This window comes from Chaetodon auriga, chromosome 9, assembly GCF_051107435.1.
Source record: "Chaetodon auriga isolate fChaAug3 chromosome 9, fChaAug3.hap1, whole genome shotgun sequence".
NCBI classification, from domain to species: domain Eukaryota; kingdom Metazoa; phylum Chordata; class Actinopteri; order Chaetodontiformes; family Chaetodontidae; genus Chaetodon; species Chaetodon auriga.
The window spans coordinates 13,595,211-13,616,887 of NC_135082.1; the positions used below are offsets into that span (position 1 = coordinate 13,595,211).

A 21,677-nucleotide genomic window follows, 5' to 3' on the forward strand; every position below is an offset into this window, starting at 1 on the left:
TGTTATAGACAAGCCACTGAATTGATCAATATTGGTCAGGAAAATTATAGTTGGCTGCTGCCCTTTTAAAGATAGTGTGTGGTTTGGTTCTGCCGATTGTCTCATGAATAAATCTTGGCACAGCGTGCAAGCATGTCAGAAAAAAAAATCAACTGCAGGCCATCAACTGAGCATGGTTGACTTTTATTAAAGGCTTTTTAGGAACCGGTCACACATTTCGCAGTGAAGTTGGAGCCAAAGGTTTGTCTGCTTGGCCTCACTAACCATGAAAAACACTGAATGCGCTCCACTCCTCCAACTGCAAAGTATGCGTGCAAGCAAAAATTCAAAGAATAGAGCTGGCAGTGCAGTGACACCATCAAAAGAGCAGAAGTGATGTGATGTAGGAGATTGTCATTGAAAACACGTGTTCAACACAAGCAATGTTTTATTAAAATGTCCTCACCTTGAATGGCAGGTTTGACTTCACATCTCTGGCTCTCTACAGTCTTAACTTATATGGGAATGTGTTACAAGGAAAGCAAGTTTATTGATGACAAATGAGGAGGGAGAACTAAAGTCAGTCTGTTGGGGAGGGAAAGGTGCTTCTTCAGAGAAAACACTGACATCAATCAATTATAGCAAACTCAATAAGACCATTTTTTAAAAAAAGCTTATAATTACACAGTTCCCGCTCCCGTCCCCATCGCCCACCCTCAAAAAAAATGGTTCCCAATTTACAACCAGACTGCCAAAAGCTCAGTGACAATCCCACAGAACGATAAACAACACGTTTCAAGTCAGAGGAACCTGAATTGTCATGACAAGCAGTGATTCATATGGCACAAGTTTCCCTCGTTACTGTATAGAAAGACAGACGTCTCCGAATCCTCATTGTCCTCCCACAATATGCAACGATGCATCATGACTACAAATTGGTGTTGCAGTAGTAATCTTTACAAGGTGGATACACTTAATGCCCCTTTAAAAACACCTGTCGTAGCATGCCATGGGACTTCATATTCAGTAAAGGAAAGTTACGATAAAAACTATACATCTGTCAGCACAGAAATCTCCATAAATATATCAGACAACTGAACGTCAGTCAGAGAAAACTTCCTGAAGAGCAGAAAGATGAGGGCTAAATGTCACCTGTACACAATGTACACCTGGCCGTGTGACTGTTAAGCTATACTGTAGTCTTGCATTAATGGCACAATACATGGAAAAGGAGTAAACACTTTTGAAACAGTTCGTATTCCCCATCCGACACTTCCCCCAAATAAAATACAATAAATAACAATAACGCAAGAAGAGATGAACACTCGACAGGCTTCTCCAGTCATTCTCATGCAAAAACCAGACAGTGACGATCCGAACAGACGCGAATGCATGAACATCTGATTCACAAACACACGAGAGTACGCGTGAGATGTACTGGTAAAATGCTCGAGGCGTGTCCTCCTCCGTCTTCCCAGTTGCGACTCCTTCAGTAGACCTATAAAATTTGACAGCTGATATGGGCTAGCCAGCGCCCTTCACATCATTGTAAGTTTCATTACAGTACATTACAAGTAAAGGGAAAAAAGTTAAATACCTAGACAAGGCTTTGGACCAAAGGGGGGAGAGAAAGAGGGAGAAAAGGGGAGAGGAGCAAATACAAAAAACAACGATAGCATCAGTAGGAATTTCATTTTAGAAAGTGGTTTTCCCTGTAACTGTACTCTCTATAGTAGTAAACATATCTGCACAGAGTAAACACACATCGAGGGAGGGGGAGAGAGGGGCTGTATGCCTCTCCAACATACTGTAACCTCATCACTGATAGTTCATATGCTGCAAAGGCATTTTGCTCCAGTTTCCATAGCTTCACTTGTTCAATTCACTTTTTTTGTGATGTTCCTTTTTTTTTTTTTTTTTTTTTACACTCTTTTTGATGAATCCTGTTCACCCTGTGTCTTTTTTTTTCATCATTTCTTCATAGAAAAACACCTAAGTACCAGCTAGGCTCCTTCACAGTTCATTTTAGTGCAATGAGAACACACGCTCCCTCGCTGGTGGGAGGGTTAGCTGCCGTCAGTGCCTCATGTCTTTCCCAGAACGTTAGACCTGGTGGGAGAAAAGGGACGATGAAGAGCGGCGTGTGCCTTTACGTTCAGTTCATCTCTCATTTGACGGGTGTTTTTATTCTTACCTGAGTGCTTTCCATCTGTCCTTCTCTACCTGGTTCTCTGGACTCTCACTCTCATAGGACGCGAGGTAGAGTCCTGGGGAGGAAAAGAATTGGAAATGAGTGTAGGACCGGTGAGTAACAGCAAACTATCGCAATCAAGAACGTGAATCAAGTTAAAACAGGTTCTCACCGTCCTCGCTGAAGATGGGAGCATTGTGGAGGTAGTGTAGGATGGCCCGATCCTCCTCAAATGGACACTCCACCTGTTTCCACGTCATGAACTCCCCAACCTGCCGCGCCAACTCCACAAATTTCTGAGAACCAAAGTTACAGTGAGTATAAAGTTTCTGGGATGGTTCAATGCGGAGCGACCAGGAGAAAAAGGGGCCGGCTCACCTCGAAGTTGACGTGGCCATTGGGCAGCCGGTTGGCACATCCTTCATTCAGGAAATAAATGTCTTTGATCAGCAGACTGAAGAAGGGAATCACAATCTGAGGAGGCAAAACAGACAGGAAGATGTAGGACTGATGTGGAGATGAAAATGAAGGACTGAGCACATGCCAGCATGCTTTCAGAGTAATAGCAGCGCCGTGGCGCCGAGCCCTACCCTTTCTCTGTTGCTGTTGGCAGTCTGAGAGCGATGGGCGGCCCCCCTCAGGGCTGTCCTGTAGTTGTAAAAGTTTCCCGTAGGATCCATCTGATGCTGTCAAAGCCAACGGCAACAAGAAATACACTGTCAGCTTCAAGTTACTGCCTGTCTTGTACCTCTCACTCAGTGAAGCGTTGGACCGCGTTTACCTCGAGAATGAAGAACTTGGCCGTCTTGGCTTTGCCCCAAGTCTTCTTCAGCCGTGACACAGGACTCATGTTCATACCGGCTACGGAGGGAAATCAGTCAGTTATTAACACCAGGCCGCGCAGGAGATTTCTCACTGATTACGCTCTCAAAATGAGACTCACAGATAATGGCCATGAGCGAGTTGAAGTTGCCAATGTTGAAACACTCTCTGGCAACATCGATGAAGAACTCGATCACCTGGGCCCTCTGCTTCTTCTTCGCAGGCTTCAAAAAACATACCAGAGATTTCAGATTTATTCGTCATCGTGAATGTTATCTGTCTCTGCACATGCAAGCAGTCCAAAAATATCTTGCAGGTGAGCGTATAGTAACACAAAATGACCATTAGGGGGCAGTCACTCTCTGCAACAAGCAAACTGCCTTTTTCCTTTATCTGCTGGCCCTGTATTTATATTGAAGACTGAAATACTCCCATAAGATTTTCCAGGAATAACAATCTAAAATATATTAAAATGCAGACAAATTGCAGCTGTGATGAATAGAAATAGATGTTATGGACATACATATATCCTAAAATGCTCATCCACGTATACTGTATGGAGTTACTGACATTTCAAATCTCCATTCAACAGGCACAACATGAAAAAACATGTATAAAAATATGGAACATCTTTCTAATGTCAGGGTTCGTGTCCTGAGACTCTTCATTTTTGGCATCACGGGCAGATTCTGTGTGCCGTTTGTACGCCTCTAAAGTCCAACGTTAGAGTAAATGAGCACCTGGTGTATCAACATTTGCCACTCACCATGCAGATCTCAGTAGCCACCAGGTAACACAGTCTGTTGAACCACCTGACATAAGCCTCCAGGTTGGAAGTTTTCTTCTTCTGGTCACTGAAGCATGGCTGCTGACAATGCACACACACATTCACACACCAAGTCAGTATAGGGAGTGCTACCGAGGGGGAAGTCATCTGATCTTAATTAGCTTCCTATCAACAGACTGACCCGTCCCTCTGTGAGTGTAAATGACAAAGACAGTGAGCTGGGAGCGGGAAGTAACACGCTCAATGCAGAGTACGAGAAAAAGGACAGACGGAGGGGAGGTGGGTGAAAGAGACGGCGACCGAATGAGAAGAAAAGGGAACAAGTGACGGTGGAGGAAGAGGGAGTGAATGCACTCTGCAGTTACACAGAGAGGGCAGCATGTGTTATTACAGTGCTGTGCTGTATGTGACCTGAGTGACCTGCTGATCTTTGTATGGCCCCTCCTGATCAGATTAGAGCCAAACAACAAGCCTTATATATGAGAAAAGAACCAAACTGATGACATGAAAAAATGCTGTGGTTTGACCTGAGGACAGCGTTTCCTCATGACATGGCGTTACATTACACAAAACAAATTTTAGAATTCATACATTACACATGAAAAACATACTGACACATCAAAAAAAAAAAACGTTTGATTTCAAATGAATAAAGGTTTACCTGGGTTCCATCTAGGGGGTCTTTCTGCACAAAGGCTTGGACAAACTCCTCGGGTCCAATATGACTCAAATGTTCCTGGAAAACACACACACACACACACACACACACACACACACACACACACACACACACACACACACACACACACACACACCGATGGGGGGTAGTCCCATTAATAATTCTTTCATTTCAGTAATGGAAGACAATCAATGGGGGGAAGTAATGACTCATTGACGTGACTCACTGGAATCATATTTCCTCAAAGTGACACGAGCGACAATATTCACTTCTATTAAAAGACAACTGTGCGATTGCATATGTGTGCAAGTCACAATGACTCACAAGACCCATCTCAACTCGTGATATAATCCAAAACAAAAACAGCACATAAACACACCGCTTTTAACTGAAATCAGCACATTGCTAGAACCTACAATAGAAATATCCTTGTATGTATGCACTGTAGATGCCTGTCTGTCTCTCTCTCTCTCCTTGTGTGTGTGTGTGTGTGTGTGTGTGTGTGTGTGTGTGTGTGTGTGTGCGCCCGAGTGTGAAGCTGTCAGGTCACATATATCCACAGCGGTTTTATCCCCTTTGTTTGAAGCCCCAGGCGCATCTCTGACTTCTGGGGTGATGTCACCACTCAGACAAGGGTACAAGCGTACTCAGGCACACGCACACACACACACACACACACACACACACACACAGAAACGCATACACACAGAAAGAAAACCACCCCCAGATCCACGTGCGCACATCAAGATACACATGAATAGACTGAAGGCACCACACATGCAATGTGAGGGGCGCTGCAGAGATTCTTTGTTCATCTATGTTTCATTGCATTAGTCCGTTTTTTTTATACCTCTGGCTGACGACCAGGTAGTGCTGGTTTAGCTGACAAGTAATAATCAAGGTGACACTACAGGGAGCTGCAAAATGCTACAAGATCACAACGTTAAGGGATTCTGCCAGTTTTGGTTTGCTATTACACCGTCTACCTGGCTCTCCTTTGTTCTTTCAGAGTCATTTTCTATCACCATCAAATCTTTTTCTATCTCCTCCACCTCCTCGTTTGATGTCTTGTACTCCATGGTTACGTCCTTGACTTGGACCACGTCTCCAAACATGCTTCACTGTCCTCAGCTCCTTCTCTCCCACCCCATGTAACATCCTCTCCACTCCTCTCGTCCATCCTTGTTATCATCTTTTACCCTGACCTCTGTCTAACCCACAATCTCCCCTCCCTCTCACTTCCCCTCTCCTCACCAGCTCCACGTGGGTGAGCTGCTGTGCCAGTGTGTACGGGTCATTGCAGATGGAGAGCATGTCCTTCTGGATGGGTGGAGGCTTGGTTTTGAAGGCCACCAGCTTGTCAGAAATGGAGGAGGCGTTGAGGGAGACCTTGACGATGCTCTCTTCCCCCTGGCTCATCAGGGCCAGCCTCTGGCTAAGCTTCTGCAGCACCTGGTTCAGGGTTTTCCAATACGCCTGAGGAGAGGAGAGGAGAGGAGAGGAGGAGAGATGTCAATAACCACTTTAATGAATAATTTATCAATGCTTCATAGATCAGTAATAGGCATAAATCTGTCATGATCGCACTTTATTCTCTACCAAAACATGTTTACTATTTTTATTCCAGCTCTTCATTCGAGAACTTCTACTCAATTTAAGTTATAGACATTAATAAATGGCTGTTTGCAGGGATGTTCAGCAGTCTTCTATCAGAAAACCAGCTAATAAGTCTTAAATTACTTGCCATAAAAAAAAAAAAAATCCCTCGGAAATTATCCTCTTAAATAGGTTCAGTGCTAAATCATCATACTGCGCATACATATCATTTACATTACAATGTGCTTGTGCAATAACATGCATACATACATAATATCCTTTCAAGATCATGTGCAAGTCTGTATATACAGTACATATACTGCCATTATGTACACTAACCCACTTAAAATAGAGTACTCTTCATACAGTATTCATTCCTGCACTGCCATGCACTCTTACACAATCTGTACCAAATCTCTGCACACACAGCACATAACAATCTGACCTGCAGTGGTGGAAAGTAACACACCTACAGTTAAGTATGTCATTAAGTAGAATTTAATATGTCTATGTTACTTTATACTTTCACTTCCGAACATTTCAGAGGGAAATATTCTACTTTTTACTCCACTCCATTTAGACAGCTATACTAAGTAGTGAGTACTTTTGCCTTTGACACGTCCATTTCGCTAATAATGCTTTATTTACTTTTACTTTAATAAAAATTAAATGCAAGGCCTGGTGGTATTGATACTTTCACATAAGTGTACGAAGTTTGCTTGTTATCTGTTTGGCTTCTTATCTTTGTTCAGGTCTCTGTATCTGTATCATCCTGTCAATTTGTGATTACTTGCATCTACTTCCTGCTTTGTAAAGAATTCATAAATTCCACTACATTTCTAAACTCTTAACATGCTTAAATTGGTAGCGTATGAACTGCATCACTGTGTGGCTGGTTGCTGATTTTTAGAACAAAGGTGATGCATTTTGACCTTATCTTAACGTTGTCTGAAAGGATTTAATGAGCCCAAGAATTAAGAGCACGGTGTCATTTTTCAGCTGAATTAAAACGTGCTTGTTCGAGGTTTTCCTCACAACAGCTGTGACGCGCTGCGTGTTGTGTCCAGGAATGTGTGTCTCCATGTCCCTCCATCCACACGACTGGTCACTGAGGCCGTAGGGTCACTCTGTCTCGCAAATGACCCAGAGCCACGGCTCCCACATGCGCGCACACACACCCATACTGTAGACACCAAGCTGTAAATAGCAGCACATTCATCACCACCTGCCCTTCCCCTCTTTATGTCCTCTCTTCACCTCCCTTCATTTTTTTCCTTCCACTCTGACTCCATCACCCTCCTCCTCCACCATCTCCTCTACTCTGTGTGCTCCTTTATCCCATCCCCCCCGACCCCCTATTTTCTCCATCCATCTCCCTATTTTCCCCCCGAGGCTGCAGATAGAACCACTCCTCTACATCCTTCCTTCCTCTCTCCTCTCCTCTCCTGTAATGTAAGATTGTGTAACACGGAGCTGTGGCTACTCACCCTACACTGACACTCTGACTCCTTCCATCACCCGCTACAGTGGTAGTGATGATAATTGAATTTCGTTCCCCATCAGAGCATTTCTCACTGCAGCTACAGCTTACAAAGGCTATAAAGGCAACAACTACACTACACATCAAAATCAGGAGTCTTATAGCGAATGACAAAATATTATCCTGTAGAAGCGGATAACTTCAAAACTACGAGGTATTTTTTTGTTATTTTATCCCTTTTAAAGACCATTCGACATCCTTCCAAAAATGGAAAAAGACCTCCTGTTTATTGTGAAGATGACTGGACTGCTATCACATGGCTGGCATTAGCGTACCTCATCACATGGAGCTATCCTGTGGATGATGTCTTTAAGGTGTCCGACCATCTTATCGTCCCTAAAGTCAGTCGGGAACGTCTCTGTCCACTCTGTCAGCAGCTGCAGGATCTTGGGACCAAACTTGCGGACTTTTGCCTGTTGTTGAAGAAGTGAAAGAAGTTTAGTGCTGTCTATGTTTGGGAGTTCCTCAGTTCGCTATCATAAAGTCAGCAATCTGCCAAAAAACAAACAAAAACAGCACATGCAGAACACAAGTAAGGCCGTATGCTTCTGTTAATTAGCTTGTGCATGTTCATACAGGAGTTATGTATTTGCGTGTGGTACAGTGCTGACCGTATCGAGTGGGCTCTGGTCCAGCTGCTGCTGTTTGATGCACAGCTCACATACCCTGGCCAGCAGCTCCGGAGGAGGGATGAACAGACGAGCGCTCAGCAAGAAGGTAAATACATAGGCTTTCTGTCAAAGGACAGCAAGAGACATTCGTTAAGACTCCACATCATTGAAAAATGCTGCAGTGTTCTTTAATTAAAGGAAGCACTTTAGGTGCTCATAATCTAACTGTCACAAGCACTATAAAGTGAAACAGACTTTCTGACAGAGTTTAATATGAACAGCTGATGACCGAACGACATTTCCGTTTACCTCTGGGTAGTAATCAGCAGTGGGTACCAGATTCTGGATGAGGGTGTCCAGGGAGGCGGAGGTGATTGGAGGCCCATCGGCCAGGCAAGCACCGGGCCCCGGGCCCTCCTGTGGGGCCTCCTCCTCCTCCCCAGGCTCAGCGCAGGCCAGATGGGGGCTGAAGCCACTGGGAGTGGTGAACATGGTGCCTGAGCACACAGTCTGGGGCATTCCTGTCTAAAACACAAACAGAAAATACAGTCAGCTGGATGTAGATGGAATGAGGCTGCGTTTTTTGAAATGGAAACTTAATTTGGTAAGAGGAAATAAATGTAATGCAAATTTTGCTCACGCTAGGACTCACAACTACTCCACTTTTAGCAACTGGTGGTAATGGTGGTAATCTGCAAAGCCCCTCATTCAGCCTGAATGCTCTAACACACTTTTTCAGTCTTCTGTTCATCCTCTTAGCGTATCATCTCCTCTTCGCTCTCATTCAACAAAGCAGCACACTCATGCCGTCAGACTGATGACCCGCTGCCGTCGTCGGGGGATGTGGAATACCCCCCCCCCCAACAGCTGCCCCCCGTCTCCCACATCGACAAGACAGAGGAGAGGACGTAAATGTGGGTCACTCAGTCGCCGTGGAGACTGATGCGCCTGAAAGCGATCGCGTGGCCTCCATCTCTGCCCTGTATGTCTTTCCCTTTAAGAATGCGTTGGGTTACACGTTTTAAAAATTCAACATGCTCCTTCCCTCAATGGACTGCAGCTGCAGTGGAAAGAAGCACTTATTGTGCTGTACGCTAGAGTAGAGATAGTACGGAAACAAAGAGCATTGTGGTCCTCAGGGCGCAATTATCATCATCACTCATCATCACCTTAATGTCGTCTACATGTAAACTGATAAATCATAGAGGTCCCTCCCTAGAGTTTTAAAATGGCAAATGCTCTCACTGCCTGAACCTGGTGACCACGTCCACCTGAATCACTCATCATCACCAACGACCACTGCAGTCTGGGTGGCTTCAGGCAAGTTCAGCGGCACAAAGCCTCTCTGCCTGCAGTAGTCACGAGAAAGGCAGCAAACCCACGTGCTGACAGTGAGACCTTGAGCAACACGCAGGAAGTTATATCAGATGTAGCCGTGGCATATTCCTCCTGCTGTTTGTAGTTGAGACAACAGCCTGGGCTGGGCCAACATCATTACACATGCACACAAAGGCACACACTGATTCGAACAGAAATTGAGGAGTAAAACATAAGATGTTGCCAGATAAGGCAGAGCTTCTTTAAACTACCTTAATAATACAATTTCAGAGCAGCAACAGTTAAAGGAAATCTAAAAAATGGTGCAGCATGCCTTGGCCAAATCCACTATCATCCTCAATCACTGAAGGAAACACAGGAATGGTCCAGGATTGCTGCAGTGGTTTCATCATCGGGTGACCTTCAGGTTCCCTCCCCCCCCTTGCCTATCAGCCACCACCTAAACTGTCCCGGGGTCCCTGGGGTGAAAGGTCAAGCGCGCACTAACATGCAGAAGCGCAGCTTGCGTCTCAAGTTTCCCGTGTGATGGGTTCATCTTTCCTTTGTTCTCCCTGCTCTATTACACATGAGCACTTATTCATGCACTTGCACACACCTAGACACGAACAGACGCGGACAGGCACACAAAAGACTGGGGGATGGGGAGTCTTTCTGCAGGGCGCTTTTACTGCTTTCCTTCCTACTTAAACCGCTGACACCCACAGCCACATCTCTCATGATATATGGTTATGGTTAAAGAAGGCCGACATCTTCTTTTGTGCTCCTCAGAAGTATAACCACGCATTGCACCCAACTCTGTGAAACAGTGAGAGTGGAAAAAAAGAGCAGATGACACTCAGGACATCTGACTGAGCTGTATCAGCCTAGATATTGAAGCTTTACACTGTACTTAATAATAGGCAAAACATACTCCATAATTTAAAATGCTGGTCTAAAATTCCCTTTACACAAGATTTTCCTCCTGTAAAAGTGATCGTCACTCTCTAGATTAGGTTTCAAAAGGGGGTAAACTCAGGGTGTCCTTGCAGCGACCTCCTCAAGATTGGATTACAACATGCAGCCGCAGAGAAGACATGGCCTGATGAGCAGAGAAATGGACAAATCCAACATGCCTCTACAACTGCACAGATGCAGTAGGAAAGCATATGGCGGCTGGAAGGAAACTTCATCTGTGATAGGACTGATAGGGAGACAAAGTCTGCTCAGCTGTAGTGAGTGTGTAGGAGTGTGTGTGTGTGTGTGTGTGTGACTAAATCCAGGAGTTTATCTGTGAGTCACTGCATGCATACAAACACACACGCACACCCCTCTGCCAGTGTTTTATTCATTTATGTATGGGAGTGACTGAGAGTGTTATTCTACGTGCCCACACTGTCAATGATTTCCTCTATCATTTGTGGTAATCTTCACCCTCCTTATGTCTCCCAATTGCATCCTTCTCAGCTCTCCCCTTTCCTCCCTCCAGCATTTCCCCGGGTCTGATTCATCATTTCATCACAGCCGATACCTCAGAGTCTGTAGCGTGCGAGCAGATGTCAGCCAGGTAACTCCTCTCCAGATGTGTACATCACATGACAGACCAGTCATCAGTTTCTGTGTCTGACACAACAGGCCGTGTTCTCACTGTGTCACTAAAACTGATCCAGACAACGAAGAGGGGAACTGCACTGATGATGAAGTGAGACTATGCAACTTTTTGCTGAACAGTAGTCATTTTGGTCAAAAGTGACATTTACAGGAAAATGCCACATTCAGGCCCCCTTAAGAGTCTCTAGAGTCAGTCGCTTTAAAGGGGCACTCCACCAATTTTACACATCAAACTGTGTTTACATGCTCAGGGGAGCACTTCTGCACATGTGAGTCTTGTAAAGGCTTCCTGTGGCTCCAGAAGGAGCTGCCCAAAATCTGATAAGCTGCCTCGTGTGATGTCATTTGAGTGAAATGGTTAAGGGCGAAGATGAAAAAGAGCTGTTGGTGTGGAGTTAGAACGAAGAGAGCTTACCAGACCTCTGTAGCCTGCTCCTCATTTCTGCTTGAGGCCAGAGCCTTGAAGGTACGTTAGCTGCTACTAGCATCATAATGCAAAGCTTAATCACTGGTGTACTCCTTTAAATAAATCATTACCACTGAAACATTTATCTGTGACATGCAAAAACATAGTGTAGCGGAAGCACAAGTAGAGACGAGTTCAAAAGTTCATCAACTCACTCAGCTAAACTACAAACCAGGTACCCAGTAACCAGGTTTGCAAACATTAGCTACTTGTCGGACCAGAGCAAGCGTGGCTGCAGCAGCTAAACCCCTGAGTGCACTGAATTGCTTTTATGGAGCAATCTGGCTATTTTGGTGACAACGCTATTACTGAGCTGTGATAGCTTTGGAGTCGTGCAGTTCCCAGCTAGAACCGATCCCTTTACCTTCAGTTATAATTCATCACTTTTTGTGAACTCCACGCAGCGAGTCTTATGAGTGACAAATGCAAACTAAAATTGGCAGCTGCTTGCAAAAATAATGTCACAGACAACTATTTTCGAACTTATAGTGCTATTTCTCAGCCATATCGCTTACACAGCCTTTTTCCTACAATGTGACCAAGGACTCATCCACAGCTGTACTCTATGTATAACTTGTTTCCATACCTCATGATACACCCGGCTCCCTCTGTGCCTGTCACATTGCATCAACACTGCATGACAAAATACACTGAGAAACAAGCAGCGAAGAACAGGTGAGTGCGGTGGTGTGTGCTCTAATCCCCCCTGAGATCTCCAGCAGCTAGCCAACGGCAGCCCTGCGCTCCGTCTAGACAGCTGGGGGAGTGTCATTGTTCAGGGCCCTTGCAGGGTACGCGTGTGTGTGTTTTGTCTTGGGATTCTGTCAGGTTGTTATCGTTGCCATCAGGGGATCTGCCTGCTTTGTTCTATCATGATTAACAGAATGGCAATGTCTGGAGACACACAATCTTTATCAGCACCCTTGATTGTCTTGCTGTCTATGGGTGTGTGTGTGTGTGTGTGTGTGTGTGTGTGTGTTAATGAAACACTGGCATTCCTGACATGACCGACCAGCCCGAAGCTGTCAAACGGCTTCACAACTCTGTTAATCTCAGTGTTCCAGTAGCCATTTCCATCTTGGTCTCTGTAAAACCTGTTCGGCCGCATACATAAAGAGTATTACTCATATGTTTGTTGAGGAGAACGGTGACGTAGCTGCTGACAAATCTGCTCTGCGACTAAGGAGTTAATGAATGAGGATTGCATTAGAGACGGCTCTCCATTAAGACTGAAAAGGCTTATTCAGAGCAAATCAAACCACTGTGTGACCTTCACCATTAAGGAGTCAAGGGTCAAAGGTGAAGAGTCAAGGTTCCTCTGTGAGGGCAGATGGATCCCAAGCCGCTCTTGTTGTAATAGTGCTCTGCTGCTTGGCTCAGTTTCAAGGCATACTGTATGGGCTTTGTCTGCATTTAAGGACATTTCTAAAAAAGCCTTTATAAGATCCATTAGGGCTGTCACAGTTGACTTTGATTCATTGGCACTTCTGGCCATGTCTATTTATCATCACCTCAACTGAAAGGTAAGGACACGGCACTGGCCTACAGGTCTATAACTCAGACTCTCATGTTTTTTATATCAGCAGAGACAGTCAAGCTCCTTTCCTAAGGATGATAAAAAAAACTACTTCTTAATTTCTGAGTTTGGACAAGAATGAGCTGTGCCTCTGATGAGTAATGTTAAAAGACTGAATATTTGGCACTTGCCTGCCTTAGGACTGCTTATATCTAACAGACTGAACACATTTCTTTTTACAGAAAGGATTCGGCATGTCAATACTGAGAAACACCACAAAGCACGAGTGAAACTAAGATGTGATGCAATGCTATTCTTAGAGGAGCAGCACATCATCAGAAGTAAGCACAGCAAATATCCGGCAAGGGTATTGCAGCAACGTTTTGTTTTGTTTTTGCAGTTGCTTCCTGGTTTCAGAGATCACTCTTAAAGGGAGGTGAAAAGACTGAGGTAAAAACAGCATCTCCTACCTTGCTCTGGGATGTGAAGAGTAGAAGAATAAGAAGAAAGGTGGGCTGTAGAGAGGGGGCAAGAGGGTGATACTCCCCCCAGGGTAGTGTGCAGACAGTCTAGGCTCTGTGAATGTTAAATTCACCAACTGCCAGATTAACTAAACTCCTCTTTTCCTTTGCAGGCTGATTTACATACTCCAACACTTCCTTTCTAATTTGGGATCCACATGTTCCTTCTTGTAACACATTACAGTTTCAACACCTCATCTATTTTGGGACCGCGCTCTAAAAAAGCACATACACACATATTTTTGGTCCTGACACTGTTTCGTGCGCCTCAGAGTATTGCAGCTCTGGCCTAAATTTTCTACAGTGTTCTTTGAAAGCTGAAATGATGCGACTCGAGAAATAATGGAGTGTTCCTGTGGTGGCAGGAGCTTAAAAGGAAGTAAACACCTCCTTGTCATCCAGCCTCACGCACCCCTTTCCCTTCCACACGTCTGCTCTCCATTCCCGCCCTCCTCCTTCATCTCCCTCTCCACGCCCTACTTTCCAATGGGCCCAGTCAGGACGCCTGTGCAGATGGCCCTGCAGCAGCCTGCTCTCCCAGTGGGAGCTGCTGGCATGGGAGGCTTCTTGGCCCTCTGCCCCACCATCATCCCGAGTCTCAACAGGAGGCCCAAAAGTGTATTGGCGTCCAGATTGAATGCCGAGGTGCAGGGGCCGAGCCAATCTGGCTGCTGAGAAGCACGGTGGCTGCTTGGCGCCGCTGACAACAGAGAGAGCGCAAAATACCGCACATATGTCACTGCACACGGGTTGCAACAAAATCAAACCAGCGCACTACTGTTGGTTAATGGCGTGTGTTTGGGGAGGAGTGGAGCTGAAAACAAATGAGTTCATTGTGTCTTGAAAAAAGAACACATGCATGCACACTTGCACCCACACAGCAGCCAAACACAGGATTGAGTTACTGTCCAAGGCATTCCAGCTCCCCACCCAATCCCCAGCTTCTCTCAGTGGTACGAGCCTGACAGAGGTTGGGAATCGCGCTCCAGGCTTAACAGCAACACACTTCCCAAATCCCTTTTATTGGAATCCCCCTTGTGTCTGAGCAGAGGTCACACTGACATCTTGGCACCTGTTCCACACCCACCAGGGCCATCAGTCCCAACGTAAAGCCCATGGGGAATTCTCCTCCATGCACACACCCTGCGCATGTGTGCAGCCATCCTCATTCCTGAGCGAGTTTGAACACAGTTGTGCACATGCATTTTGTGTCTCTGTTTGTATGTGCGCCAGCAAAAGGGCTGAGAGAGTCAAAGTGTATTTAAGTCCAAGTGAAGTCATTCCTTCGCGGCGCATACAACCATCTGTCTTGCTGTTCTCCAAGAGGTGCGGCTGTGGTTCTGTTTTCTCACATTTCAAACTGAGACAGAGTGAGATCAGGCAAGGTGCAACGACTGTGTTACATGAGAGAAACTGCATACTTCCAATCCCTAAAGTCAAACTATTACCTGGATATTTACATTTAGATGAGATCAGGATCAACATTACACAAAGCCATCTGCCTTAGGGAAAGTCAGTACCTTTGAAACCAAAGGGTTGAGCAGCATTATCCACTTTACATGTGAAAAACACACTTCTGAATCTATTTGCCCTGTTCAGAGTGGATGGAAATGGTGCACTAAAATGAACTGCAGGTCTGTGACATGTGATGGGTCTGGGCAATCTATCATGTTACTCAGAGATAATTGGAGCTGAGCACAGTTTGGCTCTTAGTGGGAAACATAGCACATGTCTCAGCCTCGAGTGCCCTAAATCTGTCATTCACAATGGTCATAATGCTTTAAAAAATAGTCATGTATTATTCATAATATTCCAATTTACAACCATCCTTGATGCAGTGCTCCTTGGAGGGGAATCGGACACGAGTGATTTTGTCTCCTAACAGGCATAATTTTGCCTCAAGTGCCACTTATGAGGAATTACCAGCTCGCCAAGTGAACGGAAGAATACGGGAAGGAAAAACAAAGTGGAGTGATTAAGAGCATCCAGACAGAAAAGCTGAATGAAACAATGCCTACGTGCAGCTACCTCAATAGTACTTTAAGCTCTTTTCAAAATTAGATTGTTCATCCAAACACCCTCTCAGTGTTGCATTACTCTCAATCAAACCTGCACAATAACCACCGCAAACTAATGAGCGAGACGGTAACAGATGCAAATCTAATAACCTGATGCTACTAATTTCATCATGGCTGCCTCTTTTCCCGTTAAAGCACATCTATCTGCTCATTACAACCAGCATGGGCAGAGGCCACGCGGTGTGTCACCGCTGATGTATGATGTCGAAGCGTACTAATTAGCGCTGAGGGATTGCTTGGCCTGGACCGCTCACAACTCGTGCCTCGTGTATTCTGATATGATTAGAGACAGACAGAGGTCAGAATACTCGCTTCATTAATCCGCAACTAGTCATTTCATGTAACACTTTGTGAAATAACACGTGCAGCTTGTTGAGGTGAGCTCGAACAGGGTGCATTATCATCCAATGAAAAAGATTCACAATGCATTCGCACCTTCTATGCACGGACTTCTATCTGTGATGAGTGGTTGTATCAATTACAGCAACAGCATGCCACCGCAGAAGAGTGGTGTTAATGGGTTGTCACGGGACTTTCCAGTGAGCATGACGGCATGCTATCAATATCAAGATTTTACCATCACATTTTGATCACTGAATGCTAAAATTAAGACCACATTTTTAAAGTGGAACCACATCATTCAAGTAGATAATAAGGATTCAGACCTACTGTATCCATCGATTAGGTTGCTAATGCAAGTGTCTAAAGTTTGCTATAGTCTAATGATGATTTAGCCTCTGGGGATTGGAACGGCCAATGGGATTCCAGTGTAGCCAGAGGAAGTCTTGGTAAGGATATCCGCTCAACAGACATCGGGGCCAAGCCTTCCTCTTCCGTGTGCCAGTCATTGTTTACAGTCTGTTTAGCAACTTGAGACGCGAGTGTGGAGTTTAGAGACGACTGTTTCACAAATAAGTTTCACAAAAACAAGCAAATGAAAAGCAAAATCCTCATCAGCTGATCGCCGAGGCATTCTGAAATTGCTTATTTGGCCAATATAATATACATAGAATATTGTCATTTGCCGACAGATTCTGCGCATTCATGCATGCAGGCATCCCTCTATAAGGTTTACATTCACAAAAATGTCGATACCACACCGGGTTAGGCATTCAATCTTTTTTATATTAGCACTGACTCATGTGCTTCAGTATCAATAGCAAATTATTTGGTATCAGTTTCTCACCAAAACACATTGTGTGCATCCTTGATGTGTAACAAGTGTGTAAAATGTACTTCCATCATCCTGAAACATTTGTAAAGCCCAGTGTTTAAATATCTGAAATCCTGCATTGTACGTATATCGATGTTCATCAGCTAGCATTCCTTTGATGGTGCACTGCTATGCTTCTTCCCGCCACCATCTGCCGAGTCGTACAGTAGCGTGTAATGTGTATCAACATGTGTGCACATAATACAAACAAAATGAGCATCCGCCCATAAAACACTGCTTAACAGCTCCACAACCAGCTCAAATCTCCACATTCAATTCTTATAAAACATACTGTTCACATCGGCAAAGAAAATTCATTACTTGGAGCCTATATCTGATGGTGCAATCTATACACTTACTCCAGAGGTTGAAGATTGAACACTCCAGGGATCTAATCATATTCCATTGCTTTTTTTTGACCCAGACGATCCATAAAGACAGGCTGTCAATAGCTGCCCATATGACAGCATGCAGGCCATGTGGAGGCTGCTAAGACCTGCTCTGGAGAGCACGGAGCGTTTCCATGGAGTCAAGGCTCCTGCTGGGAGGTAATTAGATGCCTGTTGAGTCCCCACTGTGACGCCCCCTCTTTTCTTTTTTATTCCATCAAAATCCCTTGTTCCTCCCTCCGCCTCTCTTGCCCTCTCTCTCTCTCTCTCTCTCTCTCTCTCTCTCTCTCTCTCTCTCTCTCTCTCTCTCTCTCTCGTGACAGAGCGGTCGGGTGTGACAGAGTGATTCCACATGTGAACCCCGTCTGCCTCGGCCTGTTGCCGAGATCACCCTCATCATCCCGGTGTCAGTGGCAAAGCTGCCGGTAGCCAGAGGACATCCGAAGGCCTGTCAGGTACACAGGCCATCACCGTGTTCTGTCCCCTTTTTCAATCGAGCTCCTGTCGGCCTGAGGAGCTGTTTGGTGGGCAATAAAAAAAATCAAACGTACGAGGAAATCCAGCAGCATTGGTCAAACTTCTGTGAAGAGAAGTTCGGGAATTTCCCAAAATTTATTTTCACTATTTATAATAAGTTTCCTTTCATTGAAGAAGAAACGTTCTCTGAAAGCCCTCTCTATATTTAGAAAAGAAGAAATAAAGAATTTCCTTCGTCGCTAACAAATCATTCATATATGCATCCAGTGCAGTCGGTGGGGGGATGGGTTCAAGTATATCCCAGCGTGGACAAGTGGGTGATCAATTAAATGACTGAATCAAATAAAAGTTTGGTTGCTTCATATGCGTTTAACAATCTAACAATCCCATAATGACCTGGGATTCCTCATTCACAGGTAACAGAATTGCCAGCAAGATGTTGCAGTGAATTCCTGTTTTGACTGCTCTGCCACAAGGCAGTCGTGGAATTCTGTCATGTCTGTAAAGCAGAATAGTGTGTGATCTATGATTCCTCTGAACACACACACGCACACACGCACACACACGTGCACACACAACCCCCTTCACACACACAAAGCCATAAACCTTGTGGTGGTGATAAAGCTGTCATTGCTACCAGACTAACAGCTACTGTGTTTACCTCCTTGTTGACTTGCCCCAGACAGACTCTGCCCCCCCCCCCAATGACTGGCCGCCTCACTCTCTGGGAACTTGCCTCTCTCAATCTCACATAAGAACAAACGATGCCCTCATTACCGGCACACCTGTTATTCTCTGCAGACTTGGCCTGAATTGGAGGGAACATGTGCTGTAATCTGTGTCTGTACCTGCAGACGGGTCACCGGCGACTTCTGACAGACCCCTACTCAGATGACTCATGCCTGTACAGCCCACATCTACTGTACTGTTCAGAGCAAACTGTCTTTTCAATTCAAAACCATTCCATCACCAAGGGCAGAGGCGGATTATGGGCACAGCACAGACGATCTCAAGAGGTGGAACAAAGAGAGGTGCACATGCAGGGTCTTGATCGCTGGAGGAGAAAGTCAAAGGGTGCTAATCTGATGATGGTACAGCATTGAAATAATTCAGCAATTATCTTGCACAAGAATTGATTTGCAGCATTATGTGTTTTCACAAAGGGAACTCATTTTCGGCAAGCACGACAACAAACAAAAAAATGTTTGTTTTTCAGCCCTCTGAGCAGACAGAGGCCCACACTGCCACTGAAGGTGAAGGTGAACAAACACACAATTCCCACGGCTGCATCCTGAACAGGGGGAGGGGGTAAATAAAGACAAAGCAGGGCAAGTGGTGAGAAAGAAGGGAGAGAGGCTGCTGCCGCCTCATGGAGCTCTGCGCTGAGGCCACGGTCACGAAACGTGATGCCCCACTCCACTGCTTTCACTCCAGGGAGGGGGGCTGAGGAGTGGAGGAGACCAGAGCTGATGGTGTGGGAAAAGGTGGCTTTACGGGTAATATCAACAACCCCGGGCTAGAATTTCTCCCCACCTAACTGGTTTCTGACAGAGCTGGTCTTACTTCCATGCACCTTGCAATAAGCTGCGAGAGAAAGATAACAAATCCTTTTTTGGGTTTGTACTGGTAAGCTGTGCAAGCTGCTACACCGCCCTTGGGTGAAAAGGCTGCTTACCACCTCTTGGATGCTTTCGCGGATGATGGCGATTTTTTTTTTTTTCAGTCCAAGCAAAACAGGGTAAAATGTCAACAGTGCCACACCTGTTCACTCTGTCCTGCCTCCGTGGGAAAAATAACAAATACCCCACACTTAAATGTGCAGATGCGGAGGCAGAATTGATACAGAGGGCCAGGGAGTGTTTGAGAAAATCAGCAGTGAGTTTGCACGGAATCTTTCCTCCCACGTTAATGCCCGTTAATAATTAGACTAATGGAGATAAGCGTTGCACCACGTCGCCAGTTCACCAAGCCTGTCAACAACACAATTGAAAACGGGACGTTTGTCCGACTTATCAGCGGCTGCTGTCTTCATTTTCAATGCAATGCATCGACCATCACAATGTCACCTGCTGACACATCCACTATTCTCCCCCGTAAACGTGTCAGAGGCAGAAGACGCAGCTGATCCCCTCACACGCCCTTTAAACAGACCCCGACACCGCTGACTCACGCCACAGACTGGGATGCTTTCATCGTAGTAAAGTGATGCAAGCGCCTCTACAGTATCTCGAGCACGATAAGGAATTATGATGTCATCACTAGTAAAGTTCTACCTGTGACGACACAGTGTTCCAGTCACAGTAAATAGGACGTATGCATGGAAAGCGGAATGTGAGGCATTCTAACACCTCTCACGCTCGCACATAGCCTACACACACGCACACGCACGCGGCTGTGGGCGTGAGCGCAATCTCAATATGTTAATATCATAGTAGTGTTGTAATCTTGCTTTAATACGGTACTCACCAGCACTACACTTTGATCCCCATCTTTGATCCGTCTTGTGTCCGATGCCAAATCAATAAAACTGCCGCTGCAGATATTCCCAAATTAATTAGCGTTTACAAAACAGCCTGTTCAGCTGGCATCAGCGGGGGAAGTAGAGCCGGACTCCAGAGACGCAGCCTGACAGATGAGAGTGGACAAGATGTCTGTTGATCGTAGCTTCTCAAACGTTCTGGCTCTGGACGGGTTTCCACCGGTGAGCGGGGGACACAGCGGGAGAGCTGACGCCGTGAAAAAGTGCGTCCCTGAAGGCGTGGCGACCGTCCTGCCTGCGCCACGGAGACACAGCGGCCGCACTGCACATCCACACGTCTACGGAGCGAGTGATTGAACGGAGGAGAGGAGAGGGAACTATTCACACACCAGTTAAGTCGGTGCAGTCAATTAACTTCCGTTTGTTTTCGATTTTCAAAATAAGACATTCGATGAGTTTCATTTATTGGCGGCGGAGGAACGACACGAGGGCCTCGATTAATCCATTTTTCGACATTAGTGACACAACAAGCGACTACTTTCTGTGTGTATATCTCGTCACCTTAAAGTTAACAAATTTAACATGACACACATTATACATGCATGTTTGTATATGCGTATGCGGATATTAACCTATTAAAGATTTTTGATGAGATTAATGCAGGGTCTGTTTACAAGACCTTGCCATTTTAGTTCCATAAGGAAACTGTAATTATGTAGAGCATATACCACGTATACGCAGAGTGAATGTGAGGCTTTTGGGGCCCAGGTGCCCTGAGGCAGTTACCCACTCTAATCCAAGCTCGGCCCAAAAACTGCTGTTTCTCATACAGACAAATTTTCATCATCTCTTCATCATCATTTAAGTCAGTGCTGGAATTTGAACTATGAAATCTGGATTTATTCACCTTTTATTTTGAAGAGAAAATGATTTCCGGTAGCGTATTATATCTCTGTTTTGATGCTGCTGTAGGCATGCAGAGGTAGTCTCTCTCTCTCTCTCTCTCTCTCTCTCTCTCTCTCTCTCTCCACCACACACACACACACACACACACACACACACACACACACATCAATCACTTCTGAGGATATTACACTGACTTACATTCATTTTCTGGGGAGTTACCCTGACCCTAGCCCCAACCGATACTTGTCTAACACTAACCTTAACCCATATCAGCACCTTAAAATTTAATGTCTTATGTTATGGAGACTTACATTTTGTGCCCATAAGGAAGGCCAGTTCCCACAATGTGTGAATATATTTATGTCCCCACAACACGAGTAGTACTCGAACATGCGCACACACACTCCAGTCCCACATGTCTGATTGCTTCAGGCACTTTCTCTCATTTCACAGGACCATAGAGTGTATCCTTGTTTCACCTGACTGAACTATTTAAAGACAA

The 21,677-nt window shown here is 45.3% G+C and overlaps 1 protein-coding gene across 2 annotated transcripts; it reads right to left on the reverse strand.

Annotated features, from left to right (window-relative positions):
• Positions 1-164: 164 nt before the first annotated feature.
• LOC143326137 (ras-GEF domain-containing family member 1C-like) lies at positions 165-20,620 on the reverse strand. 2 transcript variants are annotated; one of them, XM_076739654.1, is made up of 14 exons: positions 20,257-20,620; positions 8,515-8,730; positions 8,206-8,328; positions 7,870-8,007; positions 5,713-5,934; positions 4,441-4,515; positions 3,759-3,857; positions 3,114-3,216; positions 2,952-3,031; positions 2,761-2,856; positions 2,549-2,644; positions 2,343-2,466; positions 2,174-2,246; positions 165-2,088 (listed from the first exon to the last, which is right to left on the reverse strand). In XM_076739654.1, the coding sequence occupies exons 2-14, from the start codon at positions 8,722-8,724 to the stop codon at positions 2,064-2,066; spliced, it is 1,464 nt and encodes a 487-aa protein (XP_076595769.1). In that variant the 5' UTR covers positions 8,725-8,730; positions 20,257-20,620; the 3' UTR covers positions 165-2,063. The 2 variants fall into 2 exon arrangements, with proteins under 2 accessions (XP_076595769.1, XP_076595768.1); XM_076739653.1 differs by having other exon boundaries at positions 3,759-3,860.
• Between the last annotated feature and the right edge of the window lie 1,057 nt (positions 20,621-21,677).